Raw genomic sequence first — 25,152 nt, forward strand, 5'->3', positions numbered from 1 at the left:
AAACTGTATGCTGATAGGGGTATGCAGGCAGCTGGGAAATCTGGAAGGGGGTATGCAATAAGAAAAAGTTTGGAAACCTCTGGTCTAGAGCAAACTTTGTTTCCAAATGACTTTTCCCTGTTGCTTTAAAGCAGCCCCCTCCTTTTTTCAGAGTTTGTGGTGTTGTTTGGAGGGTGTCTTTTTTTTTTCTTTAAGTGGGACAGTTAGAAATGGAAAAGAAGCTTGCTTAAATCTATTCATGTGTGTACCACTCGGGTGTTTCAAAAGCAGCTGACTTTGCAATTGTAGAAGCAGCAAAAATGACTGAGTATTGTGCATTGACATCATTACAAATACTTTGGCAAGGAAAATTAATTTTAAGCTGTGTGTGTGTGTGTGTGCTGCTTGCTCATTTTGGTATTGGGAGTGTTGCCTTGTGGAAGCATCTTGGCCTCCTTAGGGATCAGGCCTTCGTTGTGTTAGTACTGTACAGGCACTAAACAAAAGTGCTCTAAGCTGGTTGGCTTTGCGTTTTGCTCAGGAGTGAAATGTGTGTTGGTTGGCACACTTAGACAGTATAACTAAATTGGTAAATATGGCTTTTATTCCTTTTTTCCCTCAATTGTCTTCAGTCTCTGGCAGGGCACAACCCAAGTGACGCAACTAAGAACTTAGAAGTCCAAACCTATTGTGTTATTTTTGAACCCATTTTAACATTAAGCTTTGTCCCCCCTCCTTTTCTTGCTTGCTTGAGGTCATGTCACAGGCCCTGCATGGGAGCTCACATTCAAAAAGAATCTTAACTTGGGTTACTGTTGCTTTGGGACTCAGGCAGAGATGATCTACAAGTGGTTCACGGAGCAAAAATGTTCCAGGTAAAAGCAAAGGTGTTCTCCTGAGTTAGCACTAGTCAGGACTTGCTGCAACTGCAAATCCACCCAATCTAGCATAAAAATGGGCCCAAGGTACCAAGTTTGGATCTGAGTAAGTTGTTGCCTCTTACCTTTTAACTCTTCTTCCATGCTGGGACATGATCAATTATCTGGGTCTTGGTAATCAACCTGAGGCAACAACCACCAACCACAAAAAAGAAAAACCTGTCTAAGGTGGCTTCGGGTCCTTATTCCAATATTGGGAGTTGAGAACACCCTCGTCCCTCTGCTTTGTCTCCGTTTTTTTTTCTTACAAATGGCCGGCCTCCATCCAAGAGATGGATGAGCTGCAGGAGTAAGAAGGATCACTTCCAGCCGCTAGACCTCCAGTGAAGCCTTCCCTAGCTGAAGTGGTCCATCCTCATTTCAGAGGAACTTGGTTTGCTCTTGTGCATTGAATTTTTGAGAGAGTAAATGACAAAAGAGGGCAGGGGAAGGGTGGGTATTTGGGAGCTCAGTGTCTGAATGCAGTTGTACAGGCTGATCTTGGATTACTGATGTCAGTAGTCTGTCTTCACTAGTTTCAGTCAGAGTAGGACCAGGATCCTTTTAAAACTAGACCCATGCCAGTCTCTTTTGGCTTCCCCCTTCTCTGTTTCTTCACATGCTAGTACCTGACCTGTCACTTGTTAAAACGAGCCGTGAATGTTTGACCCACAGGGCTCCTGTGTGGTTGCAGTCTCTGCCTCTTGGTATTGCTTCTTTTCAACATACACTTGAAAATTGCTCCAGTACTTTAATTCATAATTGGGACTGGGTTTCGCGATGAGTGCTTCTAGTCGACTAATAATCTTACTCTCTCACGTATACAACAACTTCTAATGTCTGCTGCCTTATGGGGGCCTTCTTTTGTTGCCCCAGAATTAAGAGAATAGTCCTCTTTTACATTATGTGGAGCCTTTTCACATTAAAGGGTTGACCTTAAGGTTTTATTTTTCTTTAAATACTGCTTGGAAAGCTACCCAGGAAACAGTGGGAGCATTGGAGAGAATGCTAAGAACAGCACCCACAAGGAGGAAACCCTGGAACAGCTCATTTTCCTCAAGAAGAGGAGTGGAGTGGAGTTCTCCATCTCACACCTGTTGCCTTGTGTGTGGTCCTCCAGCAGACTGACTTCCAGAACACACCCTGAGATCACCCCATCTTTTAACCCCACCCATGGTCTCCTGACGCCCATTCTCCATCTTTCAGGAAACAATCACTTGACGCCCCCCTCTTCGGAGCTCTTGGGTACCACTGCACATGGGCCTGCTGCCCTCTCAACCCTAGCCTTGTCCCCTGGAAGGCAGGAGGCAGCAGCAGTTGCATCTCTGAGCTGGCATCCTGTGCAGGCCACCTGGAAGATTATGCGTGAGATGGGTAACTGTCTTTGGCAAGCTCTGGTTGATTTTTTTGTAGTGGACTAAATCATTTTTAAAGGCTATGTCTTTAGGAGAGTTCCTGTAATGGCTTGTTCCATAAAGGGCAGTGCAGTGTGCTTGCCTACATGTTTGCTAATCACTGGGTGCATTGACATGAGATGCTAACTGCACAGTAGCCTAATAACGCTGTGTAGCAACATGCTGGGCAAATCCTGTGCTAATATGCTACTGTGCAGTACTACCAGACTACTGTGCAGTTAGTGTCTGTAAAAAACAAAAACAAAAAAACCAAACAAGAAAATAAAATGCCAACAAGAACCCCATGTGTTGGTGCTACTTCACATGGATTGACTTGGTTATGTAAGTACTAAACTTAATGCGCATTAATGAATGTGTAGACACACCCCTTGTGTAGGAAGCACCCCTAGCATGGACCTGCCACCAATGCCCCTTGAACAGAGTTCAGGCCTGGCTCTGGACACTTGCGGTCAGGCTCCTCTCCAGATCTCCAGACTTCCCTGGCTCTTCCAGGAAGCTTGCAAACAGTGTACGTGACAGTTGCATTACGTTTCTTCAATGCACAGCAAGATGGTATGATATGAACAGGTGGCATTGAGACAAGTGGCTTTATTGCAAGCGCCACGCTCCAGTGGCTGCCTCTCCTGGAATCGGCAGTGGGAGAAGCTCTAGAGAAACCAGTCTTGGTGGCATCAGAAAGCTTTCTCTGGTGAACTTCTTAAATAAATCATCTGCTTCAGGTTTTTAAAGCCTGTTTCCTCCTCTTCTTTCTTCCTGCCTCCCCCTGCACTGACACTCTCCACCTGAGAAAGCAGAGCTGGTGCATCCATAGACTGTGGCGCCAACTTGAATCAGGCAGGAGGTCAGCAGCTGTTTCCAGCAGAGATGGGCCTCTCCCATTACACGGCTACTTCTGTACAATGCAGCCCTGAAGGGGAAAGCCCCTCCTCGAGAGCTGTTCCACATTGCAGTGTTTTTGTTTCTGATTCATTTCTGGACTCTCTTATGCGGTGGTTTTACATAAGACTTATCGAAGGGGTCTGATCTGATCCCAGCTGGAATCTCTTCCTGCTGATTTGTAAGGATTTGAATGGGGGTGGGGAGTAGGATTGGGCCCAGGCTATATTAGGAGTGGCGTCGGCAGGCAACTTGAATTTTCCTCCCAAACAGTGGTTCTTTCCAGAGGACGTTGGAGCCCAACTGGCTTTCGGCACTGTAAGAGGAGGAGGTGGAGAGGCAGGAAGGGGGTGCGAGTTCATGGGGTCTTTAACCATTAGCAGCCCCCACTGGAAACCGACTCTGAGCCCCGTGCAGAGCTCCAGTAAACCGCTGTCCTACAGGGAAGCCCTGCACTATTTGTTTTAAAGCTTTTGTGTGTCGCTAGCACAGTCAGAGCGTGCTTCAGGGGCCTCTTGACCTCCTTCCCTCCCGCCCTCTCCAACACTCTTAGTGAACCCTTTGTGAGGCAGCGGACATCACCACGGGCTCCGATATTTTTATTATTTGTTGGGGGAGGCTTCAGAAGCTGGGAGCAATTAGAGCTTAAATGTCCTGGACTAAAAATAATAATAAAAAAAATCTCCCCCAAGAAGGAAGTCTAATGCTAAGCAGATGTCCTGTGCTGGAGCAGCTGAGCTATGCTAGCTGTCGTCTTCAGCTGCACACTCATCTGTGTCCAACTGCTGCCGAGCTCTGTCAGATGAGAATCGCTGGTCCTCCTTCATGCTTTTCTCTCTTGGTTGGGAATCCAAGATACCCGCTGGTGTTACTTGCCAGCTGCTTCTCGAATTTCCTTTTGCACATAGGCTCTGATCAGCTGCTGGCGACAGGAGGAAAAATTGTTTCGTTAAGAAATATATGGGGTTTTTTTACATAAGCACATGGTGCTAGCAAACTGGACTCGTATATTTGTTTGAGATCCTTGGTTACGTCCCAACTCTTACTGCTGAAATCAGCACTATCGAGTGACTTCCATTAAATGCTTTCTCCCTGCTTGAGCAGATGGATCCAATAGAGCCATAAGGAAGTGTCTAACGAGAGCTTTATTCCAAATATTTTTCATCCTTGGCTGTTTCAGTCCTTCGGTGCCAGCTTGGCATGGAGCAAGCTCTGATTTGCAATCCTCCTCCCTCCCCAAGTCTCTGGATTTAATAGAATTTCTGCTTTAGATATTTAGATGACAGAATAATAACACTCTCCTTGTCATGGGAAGAACCTTGTCTACTGGCTTAATGGTGTTGCTGGGAGCATATGCAAAAACTAGTAATCTAAAACAACCAAATGCAATCAATTTGGTGTTGGTATACCTTGATCAAAAAAGGTAACCCACAGTTAACTTGCCTTGCAGTCTAGATGAATGGTGCCTGGCTGGCTCCGAGCCACCCTGGATCCACGAACCTCCCTTTCTGCCACCTTCACTTGCCAGATCCAGCGTATGCACTGCTTGCTCCAGCTCGTCCAGGACTTGTGCCGTACACGGTGCTCACCCTGGGGTGGCTGCAGGAGGCAGTGCAGGTCCTAAGCTGGCTGCGTGCCATCACATCCTGGGTGTTTTGTGCACCACATGCAGCATCTGGATCAAGTTCGGACCCAAGGACAGCACCGGTTTTCCTTTCCTGTCCATCTAATGGGCTTTATATTCAGCCATGAAGGGTAGATACTGGAGAAGTGAGTTTGGCAGTTGATTTGGGGGCAGAGAAGGGTGTCGCTGAGAACTTGTGGCCCTCAGCAAGCAGCTGAAGCTCTCTGGGCTCCTGTACGCATACGTGGAGCCCGCTCTGACATGTTGGAAATCTAGTGTGTCCGAGTAGACTTGATTTAATCGAGTTTGCTGAAACGTGAAAATTGACCCTCTTCGACAGCCTTCTGCATCACATCCAACACTGTCTCCATGCTGAAAAAATGGCAGTGGGACACTTTGAAATAAAACATGTTAGATGAGCTTTCGGTCAAAGCATCCCACCACCATTTCACACCCCCCCCTTCTCCCCGCCCCCCAGCATAGAGATGCACAGCAACACTAATACACATGACGCACAGGCGCTTTTTAATTAGCATGGCTCGCTAATTAAAGCACCCGGTGCCGTGCCCCACAATCCATGTAAAAATGCTCCATGTGCCTTGGCTCTGTCCTGGCCAAATGGAAAAATAGACCCTTTGCAAAAGTGTTGCAGAGGAAGTTTTGGAGATCCTTACTGGGGAAATGCAGTGTATTTGGCTGGATTTTTTTAACCTCATTCTTTCAGTTGGAAAACATTTGAAAGCATCTGCTTATGCACCATGGTCTATAACAAAGGAATTGCTGGCACGGACGAGGAGCCATTTGTGTGTCTCATGAAAGAAAAGGCAAATGTATTTATCCTGTGGATCTAAACAATAACCACCAGTTGAACAGATCAGTCCCCCTAATGCACTTAGCTTATGTCTCCTTCAAGTGGTTAGACCATGTCTTGCTGGCTGTCAAACAGAAGTAACAAATAATATATCGTATATAAATGTATATGCTTTTAGCAGTCCCGTCTATTAAAATATCACGTGGTGTTCCACTTTGGTGTGTGGCATCCTGGACATATTGGAAGCCGTGTTAAGTTGGTGGGAGTAAGGGGTTTGGTTTTTGGTGTGGGTCCCTCTTCCTGGGGAGCTGTGTGTCTGAGACCGTAGTTCTTGTTTAACCTGATTTTCATGGACAGCAAATGCCTAGTCCAGGAATAAACTTACTAAGGTTAAACACATACTTTCCATGTTTTCAAACCAGATATGCACCTTTTTAAAAATGCTGTTACTGCCCCCACCATCCTAGAAGAAACCTTTCTTCCCTCTGTAATGGGGCATAAATCTTGTAACTTTTTTGTAAGGCGGTTATACCCTTTTCTTTGCCCATCTACTGGCTTTCTGTCATTTATTCACTTCCTAAGGAATGTAACTTCTGTTCACAGCTTGAGATTGCTTTCTCCCTTAATTCTCTCCCAAGGTAACAAAAATCCAAGGATGTGATCCTGAAAGCGCTTATTCATGTCCTGAGCTCACGCTGCAAGTGGTTCTGTTGGCCTCAGTACCTTACTTATAACAGTGAAGTTACAATTGCGTATAATTGTTTGCAAGACTGCGACCTAATGGGTCAAAACTTTCCCATGCAACTCAGCTGGGATTTTCCTTGGGTATAATTGTGCCTTGAATCTCATTATTTGGAATGACTGGGATTTTGCATGTGAGATTTTTGGACTTTGGGAAGAGCTATTCATCTGACCAGCATTAGCTCGCAAGAAATTTTATAAACTGCGATGTAACTAGTAGATAAATCCTCGTTGAGCTGGTACAACTTCTGGGGCCTTGACTATGTCCATCATTGGAGAAAGTGATTTGATGGGGGTGAATTTTTAAAAAGGGGTAGAGATTGTAAACAGTAACTGTTATCATGAACACATTGAAACTGCTTGCTTGTTTCTCTAACGCTTCTTTATTTTCCTGCTGCCTTCTTCCTGAACTTTGAAGTTTGGATGTCCAGTTTGTCTGATACTCCAAAAAAGGATGTTGCAGGTAAATTGCTTGCTGTGTGCACTCTTGCTCTGTTAGAAGTCAGCATGCCGGGGGACCTGGTAGGGGAGGTGACCCAGAAAGGTCTGCTTCAAAGCCTGCATGTTGTGGTGACTTTTTTTTTGGCTTGTTTGACGGAGAAGCAGCTCATCTTGGGTTGTAAATTTCTAACCCACTGGTAAGTTCCTGGACTCAGCTCTCCAAAAATGGGTAGCCCTTGAAGAGGAGCTGCTCCATATTGGCTGTAACCCATGTCCTTGATATGGCCACAAGCACTGGATCATGTCTTGCTGTGCTGCATGCCTGTGATGATGTCTTTCCATGGGAAAGGGAGATTTTAAGAACCAAGCTGACAATAGCAGTTTTTGGGCAGTCGAAAGGACCAGGTCTCTTAGTCCAAATGGCACCATTCCTGCCCGGTCTCTTGCTGTGGTGGAGGGGATGTACTCCGGGCCGTCAGTAAAATGAGAGACTTCACTGATTAGAGTCTCCAGGAAAACTAGCAGAGCAGGGCCTGAACCTGAACCACAGGGATGTTTATCTGAATCTAACCGCCCGAACGCAAGGAAATGATTTAGGGGAGGGTAAGTGCCATTCTTACGTCTTCAGATTATGGTGCTCGTGAGGGATGCATGCTTGGCTGCATGAACAGTTTATATTGGCTTGGAAACTGGATGGCGGGCATGGGGAAACTGTCACTCTTGGTCTCCTGCTCTGACCACAAGATCAGAGCAAGGGACGTGAGGAAAAGGGAGAACGCTGTGGACTGCAAAGAATGTGAGGCTACGCAACTAGCCGTGCAGGGTCGGGCTTCATAGCATCGTAGAGAAGTGGGGCTGGAAGGGGTTTCCATAGGTCATTGGGCCCAAACCCCTGCCCAAGGCAGGATCATCCCTATCCAAACCATTCCACAGAGGTGCTTTGTCCACCCTGTGAGTAAAATGACACCGTCAACCCTGCAACACAAGACATCACACCTGAACCTGCCACAAGTAAAGCAAGGGGACCACAGGAGCTAACGTCCTGGTGCTGCAAAGGCTGTCAGTATATGCTCAAGAGCTCCCAGGAGGAAGGTCAGGCTTCCTGCCCCACTACAGAGGAAGGCAAGTTTCTTCCCCCCCCCCCCCGTACCAATTTGAGTATGAGCAGACCCCAGATATGACAGTCGGCCTGACCCTGAGTGGAGGGTCAAGATCCTCCAGCTTTACGTCCCAGCAAGAGCATTGGCACAGCCCAATCAAAATCCCCGGCATTGGCTGCAGCCAACACCCAAAGCCTCTGAGGAAGGCTTAACAACCCACCGCCCCCCCACGTAGCTTGGGGCAGGAGGGTAGTTTTTCCTTCCCGGCCCCATGCTGTAAACCTGATAAATACCAATAGTGGTGCACAGGCATAGCTCTGCCTAGATCACCCCCAACCAGTGGCCAGTTGACAGCATGGTGCTCTGTGAGGAAATGCTATCTTGCTCTTCTGCACCCAGTGGAAGACCTGACCTAGGCAATGCCTAAAGCTCCTGGCTCTTCCGCCTTTCGTAGAGGCTTCTCTTTGCAGGCTCTCATGGGAGCAGGGTACTTCCCTTTAGTGGTGTTGGAGAAAGGGAAGAGAGCGAGTAATATGTGACTTCAGGATGAGGTCACAGGCCTGAAAGAAGTAGACTCGCTCACGTTTCTAGAGGTAGAAGCAGAGCTGTATTTCATAGGAGCTATTGGAAGGTCTAAGCAACCAGGGGAGTCCCGGGCCCAGTACACCTGGCAGGTGGCTGCTGTTCTGAGGCATGGAGGGGTGTTTGTAGCTGGCCCCTGGCTTGCTGTCGCTCTCGGTGTGCTGGGTGACTGCATGTAACAAGCTGCTACTGTTGTTTTGGGCAGATGGGCTGGGTTGGACTGACTGGTAAGCAGACCAGCTCGTGTCCTGTCCCAGAGGCAACAAGCCTCTCTGAGCTCCACCACCCAACGCAGATTCGAGTCGTTATTTCTGCATCCCCTCTGGAATTGGAAGGCTGCTTGCTAGCACCTGCCTTCAAGAGCTGCCTTGCACAGACACCCAGGAGAGATGCTTGTCTGCACCTTTGGGTGAAAGGAAAAGTCAGGAATCTGTAAAGAAATGTCAGGTGCAAGATGGCAGACTACCCCTCGATTCCTGCACGAGTCATCTTGACGGGGCAAATGTGCCTGCGTAGGTGAATTCAAACACTGTTCCCATACTAAGCACTGATTGTGTCAGTGGTACTGGTGGCATGTGTTTTCATTTCCCTGTAGTATTCGGTATGAATTCTCTCCAGAAACCTGTGCTGTTCTCCTGTTAATAATGGCCATGTAACTCTTAGCAAATCAGTTGATCATATTCAATCAACTAAGGAAGAACTCTACGTCGTGGCCAAAAACCATGCATTTTATGCCTGAAACATAGGGGCGCTTGTAAGATTAACTTGTTCCACAGATGTGAGTTTACTTGATATATAGATCCTTTTTTGGGGTGGGGGGGAGCAGCCAGACTGAGAGATCTTCTTCCTCTTTTGCTTGACAAAATAGTTGGAGGGTGTGGGGATGTGGAAGATTCAGTTTTAGATTCTGCCCATTCTCAAAAGGATTTTTCTTTTCATTATAACCTGTTTTGGGGAAGTTATTCAGGAAGAGCGGGGTATGGTTCTGTGTGTCGCCATTTCTGTCCCCCATTCTTCTTTCACATTTTTTCAGACCAGGTTGACTGACACAATAAGAAATGTTACTGAAAGGACTCTTACACTTCTACAACTCTCTGCCTAGTTGATGGGCACTACCAGCAGGGTGCTATTCCTGTGATTTTTCTGCGAACATGCTCAGCTGGAACCTGTATTTTTTTTCTTTTCTTTAAATCCAAGGTGAGGCCTGATGATGGCACCTATGGAAATATGCCTTTCTGGGAGTTGAAACGGCCCCAGCAGGCATCTTTCATTGCAAGGAAGAGAAACTTCTTGTCTTCTGAGCCAGATTTAGGGCTTCTGTGTTGCCAACTCATTCAAATTCAGAGAGAGCTTTTCTTTTTAGAAACTTCGTGAAAAGCTGAAACCAAAATCTTCTCCTTTACTGACCAGCTTTGTGTGACGGTGTCCATGGTATTGCATTTCCCACCCCAGGCCCCCAGTGACTTAAAGGAAAATAGAGGGACTCTTCAAATAGCCATACATTTGTACAGGTTGGCTCAAGACGTTGCAATGTGCCTCTCTTCCTTTCCCTGCACACTCACCATCTCAAGACTTCTTCCATGAGAGCTGACAACTCTGGAATTTGAATGGTTTTAGGTGCTGAAACTGCATCTCCCCCTGCCCCGCAAAAGAAAAGCTTCCACAAGCCATGACCTTTCTTAAGCACATCTGTCTTGATGAGTTCGGAGTGCACCATCCCTTTGTGACGAGTGACTGCATGGTGCAACGAGTCTAGTCTGAAAACTTGAATGCCAAGACCAGTTGTGAAATTTGGAAACAGTGTCATCTCTGAATTGTATTTCTTTTGTTTTTTAACTGTTCTAGTTTTGAGGCTCTTCACATTTAAAAACCCCGTGTTGATCAAGATCTCTAACCCATTATAACTGCAATGCATTTCTGGAGGCAGTGGATTTAAGAATGATCAAAAACCATTTTTCTCCACAGCTGGTGTTCTTAAAAGTCTTCTGAAGGCCAGTTTTCACAATCCTACCCCAAAGTGGACTTCAAAGCTGAGTAGCCCATTGACTGCAGTATGCTCTTTTAACCAAAACTCCTCTCTGCAAACCAAGTTGCTCATTCATCTTCATCTTTTGATATTTTTTTTTTGATAACTTCATGCAGTCTGACTTTGAGAGTGCTTGTTTCCTCTGTTTAGTAATTGGTGCTCGCCTCTCTTGATATTACCAGCCTAATTAATAGGAGTTCCTATAGTCCAGGGCTATAGGCATTTTTCCTCCCAATAAAAACTTGTTCTCTGCTGGCATAACTCACTGACTTCATTTTTGTTTTGTTATACAAGTATCTGGCCTGTTGACCCTTACGAAAAAGCAGTGTGGTTTTTAAGCTATTTTTAAAATGAAGGAGAACTTGGTTATGATGAGTGGTGGCAAGTCCTGGAGTCGGAATTCCTCTTTTTTTTTCCCTACAGTGTTATTTGCTGTCAGTTCTGTCAAATTGCATAGCTCAAGACTTCTGGCTGTCTAAGGAGGATCATGCCTTGATGGAAGAACGTTATGAACCCCCTTCCCTTTTGTAGTTGAAAAACTCTTCCCCCTTGTGACTGTGGAACGGCCATGTAATGGATACAACAATTGCTTATGTGGAAAACTAGGGTTAGGAAATTGTATACCCTTTTGGTAGCTATTAATGTAATTTAGCATGAGGAAAATGGGGGAGGACTGGTAACCAGCCAGATGTTTCTGAACCACAGGCTGAGGTTGACCCTGCGAGAGGCCATGAGTTCAGTGAGCTGGAGCTCTCCGTTTCAAGTGCTATAGGGCCCGGACTAGTTCTGACTCGTGTGCAGGTTCACTACCAACTAGATTAGCTTTTGGTCTGCGTCCTATTCCAAATTACTTGCCCATTTATTAAGTACTCTGGGAAAGGTCCAGATGTCCCTGGGCAGCCTGGTGCCCCTGTTAACTGCGAAACTTGGTGGGGACTTCTCTTCATCCAGGCATCTCAAAGTGAGGGTTATTTGGTTCCTGGGAAAAGACACTGGCCTGACGGTCCTGGAGGCTGGAGCTGTTGACTTGTGCACAGAGCAGGTGGCAGCACCAGAAGCTCCTGCTGCGGGGCCTTGAAAGGCGTTTTGGAGTGCAGGGAGGGTGCACGCTTAGGTGCATAAGAAAGCAGAGCTGGACCTTGCAAGTCACCTAGTCCTGCCCTCAGCTCAAGCCAGGATTATCCCTGACTAAACCACCCCAGCAAAACGCCTGCTTAACCTGCTCTTAAAGTTCCAAGGCTGGAGATTTGCAGAGTTTCTCCTGGCAACCTACTCCAATGCTTGACCACCCTCCTATGGGAAGTGCCTCCTAATCTCCAACCTCAATTTCCCCTGCTGTAGCTTGGGCTCGCTGCTCCTAGTCCTGTCCCCTACAGCCACAAAGAAAAGCCCATCTCCATCTTCTCTATAATCAACCTGTGGGTATTTGCAAACTGTTATCAAGTCTTCCCCGTGGTCTTCTCTTGTCCAGACTAGATAACCCTAGTTCTTGCAGCCTTTTGTCATAGGTTAGGTCTCCCAGACCCCTGATCTAATGTCATATGTGGTGCCTTTAAATACCTGAAGGGCAGTTTGAGGGGATGGAGATAGCCTCATTCCCTATAGCCAGAGAGAAAGGGCTAGGAGCAATGGCCTTGGACTGCAGCAGAGAAAACCTAGGTTGGAGGCTTCTGACTCTGACTTTTTGGCGTAGCATTGAGGCAGGCTACCTAGAGAAGCTGTCGACGCGGTATCCCTGGAAACGTTCAGGTTGGACAGACACTGGACTTGGGATGGCTTAGTGGTTTAGTCAGGGATGATCCTGGGTTGAGCAGGGGCTGGACCAGATGACTTTGTGAGGCCCCTTCCAGCCCTACTTTCCTGTGCCCTCTATAGCGGAGTTCAGTGTGTGTAGCTGGAGTCGGGGCCAGCTGGCTTAGACTGCACCTCTGTGCCTAAACTATTGTATTCATGCAGCAGTCTGTGTGCTGACATAACACATAAGAAGCATAATGAGGAATAAGGACAATTTGAATTGAATAGAAAGCGATGGCAGGATGCTTACGCAGATACAGGAGGGATGGAAAGAGGCTGTGAAAATGTCACCAAGGAGGAATGATGGAAACTCCTCTGGCTCGGACTGTCCAGCACAGCTGTGGAAATACCCTGACACTCGACGGATGTCTAGGAGTCTCTGAAGCCTGCATCTGCCGTAACCATTTAGAGAGTAATGATGAAAGATCAAGGTTTTGAGCTGACAGAAGGAAAGGTGGGGAAATCCAAAGGCAGGGGATTGGACTAGGTGACCTCTGTCCTGCCCTATTTCTCTGATTTCTTACTCACATGCCCTCCTTGCTGTCTACGTTGGCGCTCTTGCTACACAGTTGTGCAGTTAAAAACATGCAGGAGACCAACGACATTGCCTGATAGTAGGCAACATGTGACCAGTACTAACATACATACTTCCTCACACAAGTTTTAGCGCACCTTGTTCTGAATTTTTGCTTCTTGTTTGGCTTAACCCCGATACCCATTTTTCAAGTCTGGGGGTTTTCTCAGGGTGTTAGAATTGCTGTGCTGTACAGTAGTCTGCCCGTCTGGGTTCTTGTATGATCCTCCTACTCAAATATCCATTTTGGTACCGGGCAAATGAGAATGGGGGGCAGAATAATTCCAGATGTGCTTGTATCTGAGCTCCCGAGTCGGAAGTGAGCTGTCCCCCAGAGACGGGAGGCCATTACTTTGTACTCTTCAACTCACTTGACTCTTTGTCTTGTACTCCCTGGCTTTGATATTTTAGAGTTTACACTTATTGTGAACACTCGATAACCCCAAAGTAAGAGGCTTAGCGCTTTTGCTGAAAACAAAGCATCTCTTCAGTAGGAGGCCTGTTCTGGGTCTGACCTGGAGAGATGCTGTGCACCCTTTCCTCTCATTTGAAGTCATTAGGAGCGGTGGGTGTCTAGCTCGATGCCAGATCAGATCTTGCATGCTACAGCAATATTTCCTGAGCTCGTGAAAGGTAACCCTCTCCTTGCCATGTGCTGCTAAACTGGTTGAATATGTGTGTGTATATGTGAATATACTATTTTATCTCTTGCGTGTGTGTGTGCATGTAATAATATTATATTTATTCTTCTTTTTTAAACTAGCTCTTTCTCATGCCTGTCCCCACCTAGCCTGCCTCATACTTTGTAAAATGCTTCTTACTGCTGCAATGTGTTCATAATTCAGAGCCAAGTGCTGAAGGACTAGGCAATTCCAGATTGGTGCAGGGCCCTGTCTGGCAGCTGCTTGAATGATCTCCAAGTGGTTTAGCACATCTGTGTGCAAAATACTTAAGGAAGGCTTGCTTAACTGCTTCTACCTGTAACCTAGTCAGCTGGACTCCCTAAAGTGCAAGCCGGCTTTCCTAAGAAGTGGGGCTGGGGAATCTCACCCCACCCACCCACCTCCCCACTTCTCATGTTTCTTGGCTTTTTCTTTAAACAACAACAGAATAATAATAATAATCCAAAGACTAGCAAGCTACTCTTGGCAATATTTAACACGTTAACTTTTGATTTTTGTCAAGATTTGGATTGGAAAATCCCCCAAAAAGCATATAGAAAACGAAAAACTTTGCTGTGGGTTTTCTTTTTTGTTTCTTTTTTTGTTTTTCTTCTGTTCTTTTCTCTCTCCTTTTTTTTTTCCCCTCTCTCCTTCTTGAACGCTGTGCAAATGGCAGTGACCATGCGATTCCAAGGCCTTTAGTGCAGCTACAGAAGGGATCCACTGTGCCAGGCGTGTACAGTTATATACGGTTGTCCTTAGCCACAGGCAACCTTGCACCCCCATCTGTCTTAAATTGCCACTGTATCAGGGCACTAAGGTGCCTGCTACTGACAGCAGTAATACAGGCTCAGCTGCCAGTCACTCGGGCAGCCCAGGTGCGGGTTGCCGGGGCAACCAGTCTGGTCAGCTGACCAGAAGGGGGCAGGGCCTGGCCTATATAATAGTAGCCAGGCTGAGGCCGGGCAGTTCCCCTCTGGCTGCTGAGGAAGTAGGAGCTCGGTGGAAGCAGGTAGAAGAAAGAAGCCCGGTGGCCTGAGCAGCTTCCATTGGGAGTAGGCCGGGTGGAGGAAGCCCTGGTAGGGGTTTCTGGGAGGAGAAACTCCTTGATGGCTTAGAGTTTGTTTAGCCAGGTGGCTTAGCTCTTGAGTTGTAGCCGGTTGGCTTATGATATTGTTTTGTTGTTTGTTGTTAAGACTGGAGGACCGGGTGAGGCTGTAAGGGGTGGAGGAGGCCTCATAGGAGCTCCCCCGTAGCATGGGGGTTCCTGGTGCCCTGGGAGGGCACAGCAGTTTGGCGCCGGAGAGTGGCGCTGCGTTTCGGGGTGTCCCGACCCCGGCCCCAGTGGGGCAGTATTGGGAGGAGCCCAGTGTGGGCGCAGGCAAGAGGCCCAATGGGGCACGAGACCCAGAGAAAGGGGTCTGGGGGCCAGGTAAGGCTGAGGCCTCCTGAGCCCCAATTGGGGAAAAGCCCCAGTGGGGCGTAGGGCCCAGAAGGAGGGTCTGGTGGCTAGGCGAGGCTGAGGCTGCCTGAGCCCCGATTCTGGGAAGCCCGAGTTGGGCGTAGGATCCGGAAAGGGGGCCAGGCGCGGCTACGGCCAACGGAGCCCTGACTGCGGGAATTGCGCAGAGACAGGCCCCAGTGCGGGCGGGAGCACGGAGAGACAGGCCCCAGTGCGGGCAGTGTCTGTGTGGGAGAAGGCCCCAGGAGGGGGCGAGGGCTCAGAAGGGCGAGCGTAACAAGGATAGTTGGACCTGACAATGTCCGGGACATCCGAGAAGCTTGGGGCGTGGTATAAGGGGAGGTGGGAGCCACGCGTAGCCCTGTGACGGGAGTACCCAGAATCAGCGGCAGACGGGGTACCGGCGGGAGTACGCCCAGGGGGGTAAAAGGCAGCCTCCCTTATAATACTTTCACCATCAAAGTCGTGGCGGGCGAGACAACGAGGGTGCATGGACACTCACTTGGCTCGGTAGGGGGCGCCAGGAGAGATCACGGCTGCTCCTGGGTCCCCGCCCTGTGACAGTCACCTTGCCAAGTGTTTGAAGGTATTGTAGTGTTTTGGTCTTGCAGTGTTCTTGGAGGATCAATTGGCTCTGCACTGCTCAGTGCCTGGGGATCAAGCCAGTTAGAGCTGCCTAACCCTTGCTATAATGAGCTTGGCCTCCATTCAGCTGCTCCTAGAGACCCCGAAAAAGACCAAAGAACAAGCAATTGGAGCTCGGGGCCTTAATATCGGTGTCTGAGGTTTTTGTGTCTGCACTTGTTGAGGGGATTGGTAGGGGAGAGGAAGAACCAGCTGATCACCGTGGAAGTGTCTAGCCCTTCACTTGCAGTGCACAGAGAAGCCTCAGGTGGACACGGGTTTGGGTTAGGGCGCGAGGAATGATATCACATGGGTGGCATTGCGCCTTGTGCATATAGGTATAATTTAATATCATTTTACTTTAATATGCAGTCCACTGTACATGAATTGCTGCCTCTTATATTTTGGACAGTGTGTCTATGCACTTGCTAATTTTTATCTTTGACTGACTGGCAGCTGCAGTAATTCAGGAAATACCGGTTTGAATTTTTTCAGTGGAGACTTGAAATCTTGGACTGAGCTGCATTGGCTGTGTCCCTTCTTGCCAGAGTTGTATCTAAACAGTTGGGTCCGAACCACGTGCTCTCTGGAACTCGTGACCTTCCCTTGTACTCCTCTGCCTGTTTGTACTTCCCAGGAAGGGATAACGTCGCCTGTCTGCCGAATCTTTCCTCCATGAATCAAAGAAATGTTTGGCCCCGGTCGCAAAAGAAGCCAGACAATAATGTAACATTCCACAAATAAATCTCCTGGTAGAGGCAGCCAATTAAACCACTGGAGAAGGTTGTAGTGAAGTAAAACGCTTTTGCCAATGCTGTTCTGTTGCTAAGAAATGGAGATGGCGCCTGAATCGCAGCCCGTGGTCTGAATTATTCCAAACTCCATAGCTGACCCTAAAGTCCAGGACTGAGACCTGCTTTTGCTTTAAGAATGGCAACATTGGCCATTATTAAAATAAACGTAAATTTAGAATTCAAAATGTTCACAAAGTCTTTCAGGGTGTAGGTTGTAGCCATCTTGGCTCAAGGACATGGGCAAACAAGGTTCTTCCGGTAAATCCGGTATCTTTTATTAGACCAACTCAAATGGTTGGGGGAAAATTTTTTAGCAAGCTTTCAGGCGCAAACGCCCTTCATCAGGCTGAGGAAGCATCTGCGGTTGGTCTGTGCACAAAGTCTTTCCATGCTACCCCACAATCTAGAATATCCCGTCTTTCTCGCGCTGCCAACATCCGTCTACCGCCTAGCACACCACCCCATCCAAGACACGTTACTTGTACTACAACCTGGTTTCCCTGTTTTTCCGATTACTCGGCTCAACCAAACTGGGAGATGAAGTTACCGTTAGTGTTGCTGCTAATACGTCTACCCTGTCTTATTCAGTTACAGCCACTATAAAGCATTAAATTTTTCTTTGAAACCTCTCCTTCAGCTGCTTTTCTTCTTCCATTGCTCTCTGCTTCGTGTTTAAATACCTTCTTTTATTTTCCCTATGTACCCAATAGAAATTATCTACACAGGAAAGTTCACTGGCATAGCCCTAGGGAATCGGTCTACTTTTTTCCTCTGGTGATTTTTCCTTAGGTAGATGAGCCCAAATGTTCGAGGTGGGCCCGTTTCCTACAACACGTGCGAAGGAAATGCATGTCTTGTGTGTGGTATGTTGAGTGGTGCAAAACCCCTACAAACTGTTGCTGCCAGAAAACTTTAGGTAAATAGAAATGTTTCTGGGATGGGGCCATAAAACCCTCTAGAGGGACTGGGATGGCCTGCTGCCCTGACTAGGAATCGCTGGCATGAAAAGATGGGCTGAACTGGGGTAATGGGAGACAATACGCTAATAAATTCCACGGTGAGTGAGGTAGATGAGGAAGACGTATTAGGAGTTGTACAACACGAAGCAGTTTCATATTAGCGAGGGCTAAACCAGTTTGCCTGACATTGTGGGTTTCCTCCATTGTCAAATCCTGGGATTCTGCAGGTGCTTTAAATAGGAGATGTCAAAGATGCAGCCTTGCAGATCCATCCCATCCAGCCTGCTGCAGTGTTAAGTTTTGGGGGCAGGGTCTGCTGCAGACTTGGGGGCCCCTGGACCCTGCAAGACTTGGCTGTTTGTGGCATGAGAGTTGTGCAGCTACAGCCCTCGCTTGCTCTGTGCCTGCCAGATCCCCACCGTTGTCCCTGGACTGATTGTAGCTGCCACTGGCCCTATGGATCCAGCCTGGGAGGGGCCCCACAGTCTGGATCCAGCGTGGGGAGAGGCTAACACCTGTGCCTTTAAATAAGCAGACACTTGTTGGTAGATTGGCACTGCTGCTAAAGTGGTATGTATACAACTCTCGGGCAGGCTGGCATTATGCATGAAATGCCCAGTCCTGCAAGGAGATCTAAACTTGGCCAAGCACTCCGTAAGTGCAGCCTTTGGAAGAAGCTTGAGACTAACCTAATCTAGTCTCCTGTCTCTGTCTGGCATGGTGCATAAGAGTCGAGGTTTGAGAAGGGAGTGAATTGAACTCTGCCGGGGATGGACTGTGTGGTAAGGGATGTCGTGGATGGGTCTATGTATTTTTCAACCCTTCAAGAGACTAACGTTGGGTTCTGGAAGCTTTGCGTGCTTTGCCGAGTCTCAATTCCTCGGAGCTTTTCACTCCTTGGTACTCTGCCTCCCCATGTGTTTCAGCCTCACAAAATGGGGCTGAATGAAATAGAAATAGCTTACCAATTGCTGCACAGTAGCTGGCTAATCTTCCAGTGACCCTTGGGTCAAAGCTCTGTACATACATGGTGGGAGAAAAAAAAGATGGTATGCAGCAGTGGTAAGGGCTCGTTCCCCAAGTGTCTTCTAACATGTTAGAGCACCCTATACCCTCGTAACGTAACATTTTAGTGTCTTCACACGTGTAGAGATGGTCTCCGTCTTGGCTGAAAGTGGAATTTCTTTAAAGGTCAAGAGTAAGTAAGCCAGTAGCTTTAGCTCGTGCCTCAGACCATGGGAAAGGCATCTCGGGCTGTCTTTAGTGTAAGAGAAACCTTAAAGGATTGCAGCATTCAAACTCGGTTAGAAGAGCCCTTACACCCCATCTTTAGAGGTTAGGATGTGGTGGTGGAGAAATACTGATTTCAGTGGGAGTGCCACTGTTGTTAACAAGCCTTATAAAGATGAGCATCCCAAAGATATACCCTTTAGAAAGTCCCAGAATTACAAGTTATCCACACAGCTGGATCTGAAATACCACAGCTGTTTCTTGCTAAATATAGCACAGCACTTAACTCCAAGTTTGCTATATGAAAACTAGGGACAATTTGATGGTACCTGTTAAGTTCACCCAGACACCCTGTGCATGCCCTGCTTGTATTGATGACGCTTGTGCTCGCTAAGGACTAGGGGGACCTGAACCAGGAAAAATCCTCATCAGTCAGTTCTTCCACTATGAATCACACTTAAAAGGTATTCACTGACCGTTTCCTGTGGTTTTGGCTCCTTTAAAAGATTTTTTTTTTCTTTATTGCCCAGCTTTATACCAACTTAGTTTGAATCTGTAAACGTTTGGTAGATGATCATAAAAGGGTATTATAAAAGCCCAGGCACAGCATGGATTAAAAGAACAGACACATCTATGTGCCTGATAACAGCAGAAGACTTTTGGCAGAAATCGGGGTTCTCAGATTTCCATATCCAGACAGCTTTTTTTTTTTTGTCCTGTTGGTGGCTTAAGTTATTGGCTATTGCAAAACTGCTGTTTCTTAGCTGTTGCATCACAGAGGAGGAAGCAGAAATTACTCAGTACCGATGCTCCTCATTGCTGTTTAGGAGGCTGCAGCGTTTAGCAGTGCTCAGTGACAGAAGCAGCTATGCTCGCCCCCGGGATGTGGGGGACAGGCTGGGACTGTGTCACTTAGCAGCAAGCCGCCTGCTCCCAGGAGCGGTATGGACAGGCTGTAAAGTACATACGGCCCGGTGCTGGAGGGCAACTACATTGTGGGACGCCGGGACGAGGAACGGCTGGATTGTGACGTGGAGCCCTATGGAGAGGAGGGGTCTCCTCAAGATTTTATCTAGGAAGTGGCCGCAAGGCAAATACAGACTGAGAGGCAAGCAAACTCCTTCTTTCAGCTCTGCAACCTACTCATGCGTCCTGCTCTGGGGAGGGTCTGTTGGTTGGGGTCAGCAAATGTTAGAAGTGGAAACGATGTCCTGATTTCTGCATGGACTGTCCTTTTGAAGGCTGTTGGACTTACTTCTGCTTGGTTTTGATAAGCTATGCCCATAGCGTGTGAGCAAGAGAGGGAGTCTCTCCCCAGGGAATCAATGCTGCTTTGTTTCTGTCTCCTTTTCTCAGGGTTTTGAATGGCTTACAAGGCTTGGTTTTAAAGCCTCATGCAAGGTGTTCTGTCTGGGGTCAAACTTGCACTTCTGCTCAGGAACCTGATCTGGGGCCTTTCCTCTGCACGGTGTCAGCACGGCATGTGTAGCAGGGGAAGGACTGGCGGCTGTGGCATGTGGGAAGGGAACCCTTGGGTCTCGCTGTGCAGAGAAGCACTGCAAGCTTTTACTACCTATGAAACGCCTGAGACCTCTGGATCTTGAGAGATGGACTTTCCTCTTCTTTCCCCCCCCACTTCTCAGATGCTACTGATGAGCTATTTCACTTGTTCAGCATCTTATCCTGCAGGGATTATTCCAGGTGTGCTGGACCAAGGTGAGGAGCACTCTTGGCTCCCAGTGAAATCTGTTTTGCAGGCCAAATGAGGCTTAATAGAAATACTACCTCTGGAAATATGTGAGTTAGCCTTCTCACTTATCAAGTGCCCCAAAACTCCCAGGTTTCCAGAGGTATGCAGACACTTCTGGGGAGGAGGACAGCCTCAGGTGATGCACAGCATAGCATTTTTTCTATTTTTATTTTTTTTTCTTTAATCCTACTTCTCTTCTTGGAGATCCTATAGCAAGCACATCCACCAAGCAGCTGTGTAAAGGTTGCTCTCAACTCAGTATTTAAATGCTAATTACTATACTAACAAAGAGCTGCACACAAATAGACTGTTGGATTTGGTTTAGAGTATCCACTGTGCAAGGATGAAGGAAGTCCTACCACGTTTTAGACTTATGGTTGTCTAGATCCAGCATATTGGAGACCTCTTTCTGTAGCCAGACGATCTTTAGTATCTTGTACTCCAAGGTATGGAGAAGGGCTCTAAAATGCCGCTGAAAGAAGTCTTCTCTCAGCTAAGCTGGCAAATCTTCCCCTTTTGGTATCTGTGTTTCTGGCTCAAATCTTTGTGCTAATAAGTGCCAATTTGCACCTTTTAACCTGGGTAGCCCTTACTAAGGATGGATGTGTCCTGATGGAAGCTGGGCCCTGGAGTACTGGTGACTTTTTTTTTTTTTTGGTTCATTTTTTCACTTTGCTTTTTTTGAACCTAGTCATCTGAAAGGTCGGGTGGGGGGGAGAGGAACTCCACTTTCTTTACCCTTGCCCATGCCCTTCCTAACTTCCCTTGTAGCTGTGTTCATGTTTCTTGCTCATGTTAACTTGCTGAGCTAAGGCTACATCTCCTGCACAGATTATCTAAGTACAGACTTCACTGTCCGGGTAAAAATTCAGCTTGCAGCTTCCATCACGGACCCCACGACCTGTTGGCATTCTGCCCTTGTCAGATCAAATGACTTCTTGAACGCAGGCTGCTCCGGCACATATACGTTCATCATTTGACTCTGCAGGTGCGCAGGCAGATCCGTCTCCGTGATGACTTCTGGTTCTGATCGGAGAGCCTGCAGGTGAGAGTGCCTGCCTGCGGAGAGGAAATTGGGGTGCCGGGAAGTAGGCACTGATGCAGCGTGTTCTGCAGATAAACTGCTGCTTTTCATTTCCAGAACATTTATGGGAATTAAGCCCTTTTCAAAAATAAAAATAAAAATGCACATGTGTATTTTGAAGTGGATGTGATACCAGGTGAGTAAAGGTTGTATCATTCTCGTTTTGACTGAGATCATCTCGCTCTTTTAATGCTATTGTGAGCCAACTGGAAAGTAAGGAGGATTTCTCTTTTTATTTTTTTTAGCTCCATGTTTTTTAAGACTGGCCTCTGACTCTGGACGCTGTGTGCTGTTTGTGTAGGTGACGCATGCAAGAGGTTTTCTGATCAATTTTCTAAATTGTCTGAAGTCCGGGCTGGAGGGAGGCAATCTGATAGCATTCAGTGTCAGGAAAAGACTGGACTAATTGCCTCTGTTTCCTCACACTCTGTCAAATGACAGGCCTAATGAATGAGGCACTGGTTACCTGCCAAAGGAAAATCTCAGGGCAAATTCTTTCAGTCTGTAGAATCCATTTACATTTTTTAGCCTGAACAAAGGTAGATGAGCAAGCCCAGCATGTATGGTGTGGATTGGGATAACAATAAGAGCCTTTGCTGGTAGGGGTCTAGGTTGTAGTTATGTTGGTCTAAGGACATGGGCGTATCAGACTTGCCCAAAGAACCTTGTCTCTCTTATCAGATCAAGACAGGGAGTCGGAAGAAGTCGTCTTTGCAAGCTTTCGGGTACAAATGCCCTTCTCCAGGCTGAGGAAGCATCTGCAGTTGGGCTGTGCTCTGATGGGGATCGTCTGTGGAACAGAAAAGTAGCGTGGTTTAGTGTCTTGGACGCTAGCCTACAATTCACAGAAAGCCCGGGCGCTATTCCTGCTGCTTCCACTGACTTTGGGCATATCACTTGGCCGTTGCCCTTCTTGTCTCTCTAGACTGTGACGGGAACTCTCTTCTCAGCATCAGCAAGAAATGCTGGTGCCCCAGTCGGTGGCTTGTAGACAAGGCTGTAAATCACTTAAGTGTCTGCAAATGCATTGTGTGTTTGGCGGTTCTGAATAGCAATTCTGGATGCCTTTTATGTCAGGAACAGGAATCGTATTGGAAAAAAAAAATCCCTGTTGACATAAACTTGCGAGAAAAACTACCAGCTTCCAAAATGCTTTTGTAGCACTTCTGTCTGCAGTCTCCCAGCAGAAGTGTGTTCGGAGATGGGGTGGCCTGGTACACACTGTTTATGCTACGCCTGAGTGATGAGTGAAGGGCATCCCCACATTTGCCATGGCTCGCTGTACAGCAGATCGTCCTGCCTCCACCTCTGGCTGTGCAAAACGCCTGTCTTGCTGCTCCACGTTAAAGGAGACTTACAAAGCCCTAAAAAAGCCATGGGGTGCATGTCTGAGTGGTGGGGTGCTGGGGGGGGGGAGGAGTTGTCAGGAAGAAGTGTGTGTAATATTACAAGGCATATCCTTTTTTTTTCCCCTCACCCCCCTGGTTCCTGTCCTAAAACACAGATTCCCTCCCATACAATTCCTGACAGCTGAAAACTGCGGGGTGGGGTGGGGAATGAAATGAAGCAACTTGAGCATTTTCACCCTGGCTCACGAGCCTCCCCAAAAACACTGAAGGAGAAAGAGACGGTAGAAATCTCCTGGTTTTTGCTGTGCATTTTTTCTCCGAGGCTGCATTGCTCTTAAGTGGAGGCTTTTTTTTTTTTTTTTCCCCCTAGACGGGAATGCAGCACTCTTGGAAAAGGCAGTGGGAAGGGGGGGGCCATGTTTAGTAGGAATCTGGCGCTGTAACTTCTCTTCTGGTTCAAGTAAACAGTCTCGCCGCCCTCCCCTCGTTCCCTTCCTCCACCCCCACCTCCTTTTTCTGTTCTTTTTTTTTTTTTCCCCCCCCCCCTTCAGTCCTGCTCATGTGTTTCTATTTAAGGGCTGCAGTGCAGACGGATACGATTGGTGTCCACAACCCCCTCTTGACTTTCAGCTCCAGCTTTTAAGACCGGAGAAGGAGCTGATCCTCCGAAGGGAGAGCCGATTGTTGTTTCTGTCTGTCTGCTGGGACGTAGCTCTGCCTCCGGATTTGATGCTGCTTCTACCCGGGATCTTTTTTCTCTCTCTGAATGGGGACAAAGCTTGTGGAAACCATGTTGGAAAGAGGCTTATTTTCAGACTCTGTCCTGACGCACTGTGATTTGTTCGCTATGTTTTAAGCTTTTGACTTTTCTTTTTTTAAATGTTTTTTCTTCCTCTCTCAAATGTCCCTCTGTGCTACTGGGTTGTGGGCCAGAGGAGGCTACTTCTATATGGCCAGCCGTTCGGGGATATGCCGCAAGCCAAGGTTGCGTTCTGATTGGCTTGGCTTCGGTGACAAATTGGCCTATCATGAATCGGACGGACGGAGGTCGCTCTCGAGGAGCCATGGCTGGAAGCTGGCTTACAGCTTGCTTTTTCCCTTCCCCAGGTGCTGACGCTAGCTCTGAGCCCATGATCTTGGAGCAGTATGTGGTGGTGTCCACCTACGAGAAACAGGAGAACTCCGAGATCAGCCTGCAAGCCGGGGAGGTCGTGGATGTCATCGAAAAAAACGAGAGTGGTGAGACACTTGCACCTATTTTTCCTTTTTAATGGTCTGCATTTTTTTTTTTTTTGTTCTTTCTCTTCCCCTCCCACCCTTCAATTCCCCCACCATCGCTCCATACAGCGATATATTAGCTCCATCTGAGACCATGTCTGGCGGAGGAGGTTGAAGTTTCCCTCTGTTTGTTTGGGCCAGTGGCCAAAATGTTGCCTTCCACCGTAAGAATGTCTCATAGGTTTGCATGTTAATTAGCCAATGGTCATTAATGGGAACCTAAGGGGGAGGAGGAAACGAGGTGCAGATCATGTGCTGATTCATTAGATTGATGCAGTTGCCCTGCTGTCCCTTTTAAGGGTCTTGTTGGCATTTCCATTACGAACGGTTATTTGAGGGGATTTATAACAAGCTGTTAGACTTGCTCTGGGGTGAAAACTTATCTTACTGACTCAGCTGCTGGCCCAGAACTGAGAAACGGGGTAGAAATGATATATAAAATAAAAATGCTCTTTTTCTCCAAATGGCCCAACCAGTGCTTCTCTCTTTTCTCCCAAAGCAGCTGAGGCTCTGTCCTGGAAAAATGAGGTAAAAGTGATTCCATGTCACTGCTGGAATAACCAGCTTCCACTTGGGCAAGGAGATGCTGGCATGGGACTAGACTGGATCAGACTGATGTATAGTGATTTTTAAACTCCTGGAAGCCTGGTGTCTTGTAGCCAGCCCAAGTGACTGTCGGAGCCTCCTGCATAGAGTGGTGGTTCTGAAGGGGTAAATATTGGCTCAAACATCTGTCCACTTTTCCCTTGCTCTACCTTCTGCATCCAAATCAAGCCATTGCCCCAGGCATCGGGTCACCCGCTTCTTGCCCAGAGGAGCTATTCCAGTGTTGGGCCCATTCAGACGAAGATCTGAATCTCAGTCTGAGCACCGGCAACTCTCATTTGATGGCGGCAGTGTTCTGGGTACTCAGCATTTCTGAGAAGTGGGTTTTGACCCAAGTATCTTGATCTGGATCCAGAAGCCATTCAGCAGAACCCCGTAGCCCAGATATTCCCCAAGGTGATGGTGTTTCTATCCCAAGTACCTGTATTTTCACTGAGCATCACCTCCATGCTTTTATGGAAAGCTAATAACACT

The 25,152-nt window shown here is 47.5% G+C and overlaps 1 protein-coding gene across 8 annotated transcripts in view; it reads left to right on the top strand.

Moving 5' to 3' along the window:
* The window catches only part of SH3PXD2A (SH3 and PX domains 2A), a 324,297-nt gene that overhangs the window by 212,261 nt on the left and 86,884 nt on the right, over window positions 1-25,152 (top strand). For 5 of the 8 annotated variants that reach the window (XM_090058574.1, XM_090058576.1, XM_090058578.1 and 2 more), the window contains 2 exons: window positions 6,782-6,826; window positions 23,902-24,033. In XM_090058574.1, the coding sequence (XP_089914700.1) occupies window positions 6,782-6,826; window positions 23,902-24,033 (177 nt within the window). Of the gene's footprint in view, window positions 1-6,781; window positions 6,827-19,499; window positions 19,720-23,901; window positions 24,034-25,152 lie in introns of those variants that run through there. The other 3 variants (XM_090058575.1, XM_090058580.1, XM_090058582.1) reach the window with 2 other exon arrangements.

This window comes from Crocodylus siamensis, chromosome 7 (genome assembly GCF_052110815.1).
Source record: "Crocodylus siamensis isolate JL-2025a chromosome 7, ASM5211081v1, whole genome shotgun sequence".
In the NCBI taxonomy this organism is placed as follows: Eukaryota; Metazoa; Chordata; order Crocodylia; family Crocodylidae; genus Crocodylus; species Crocodylus siamensis.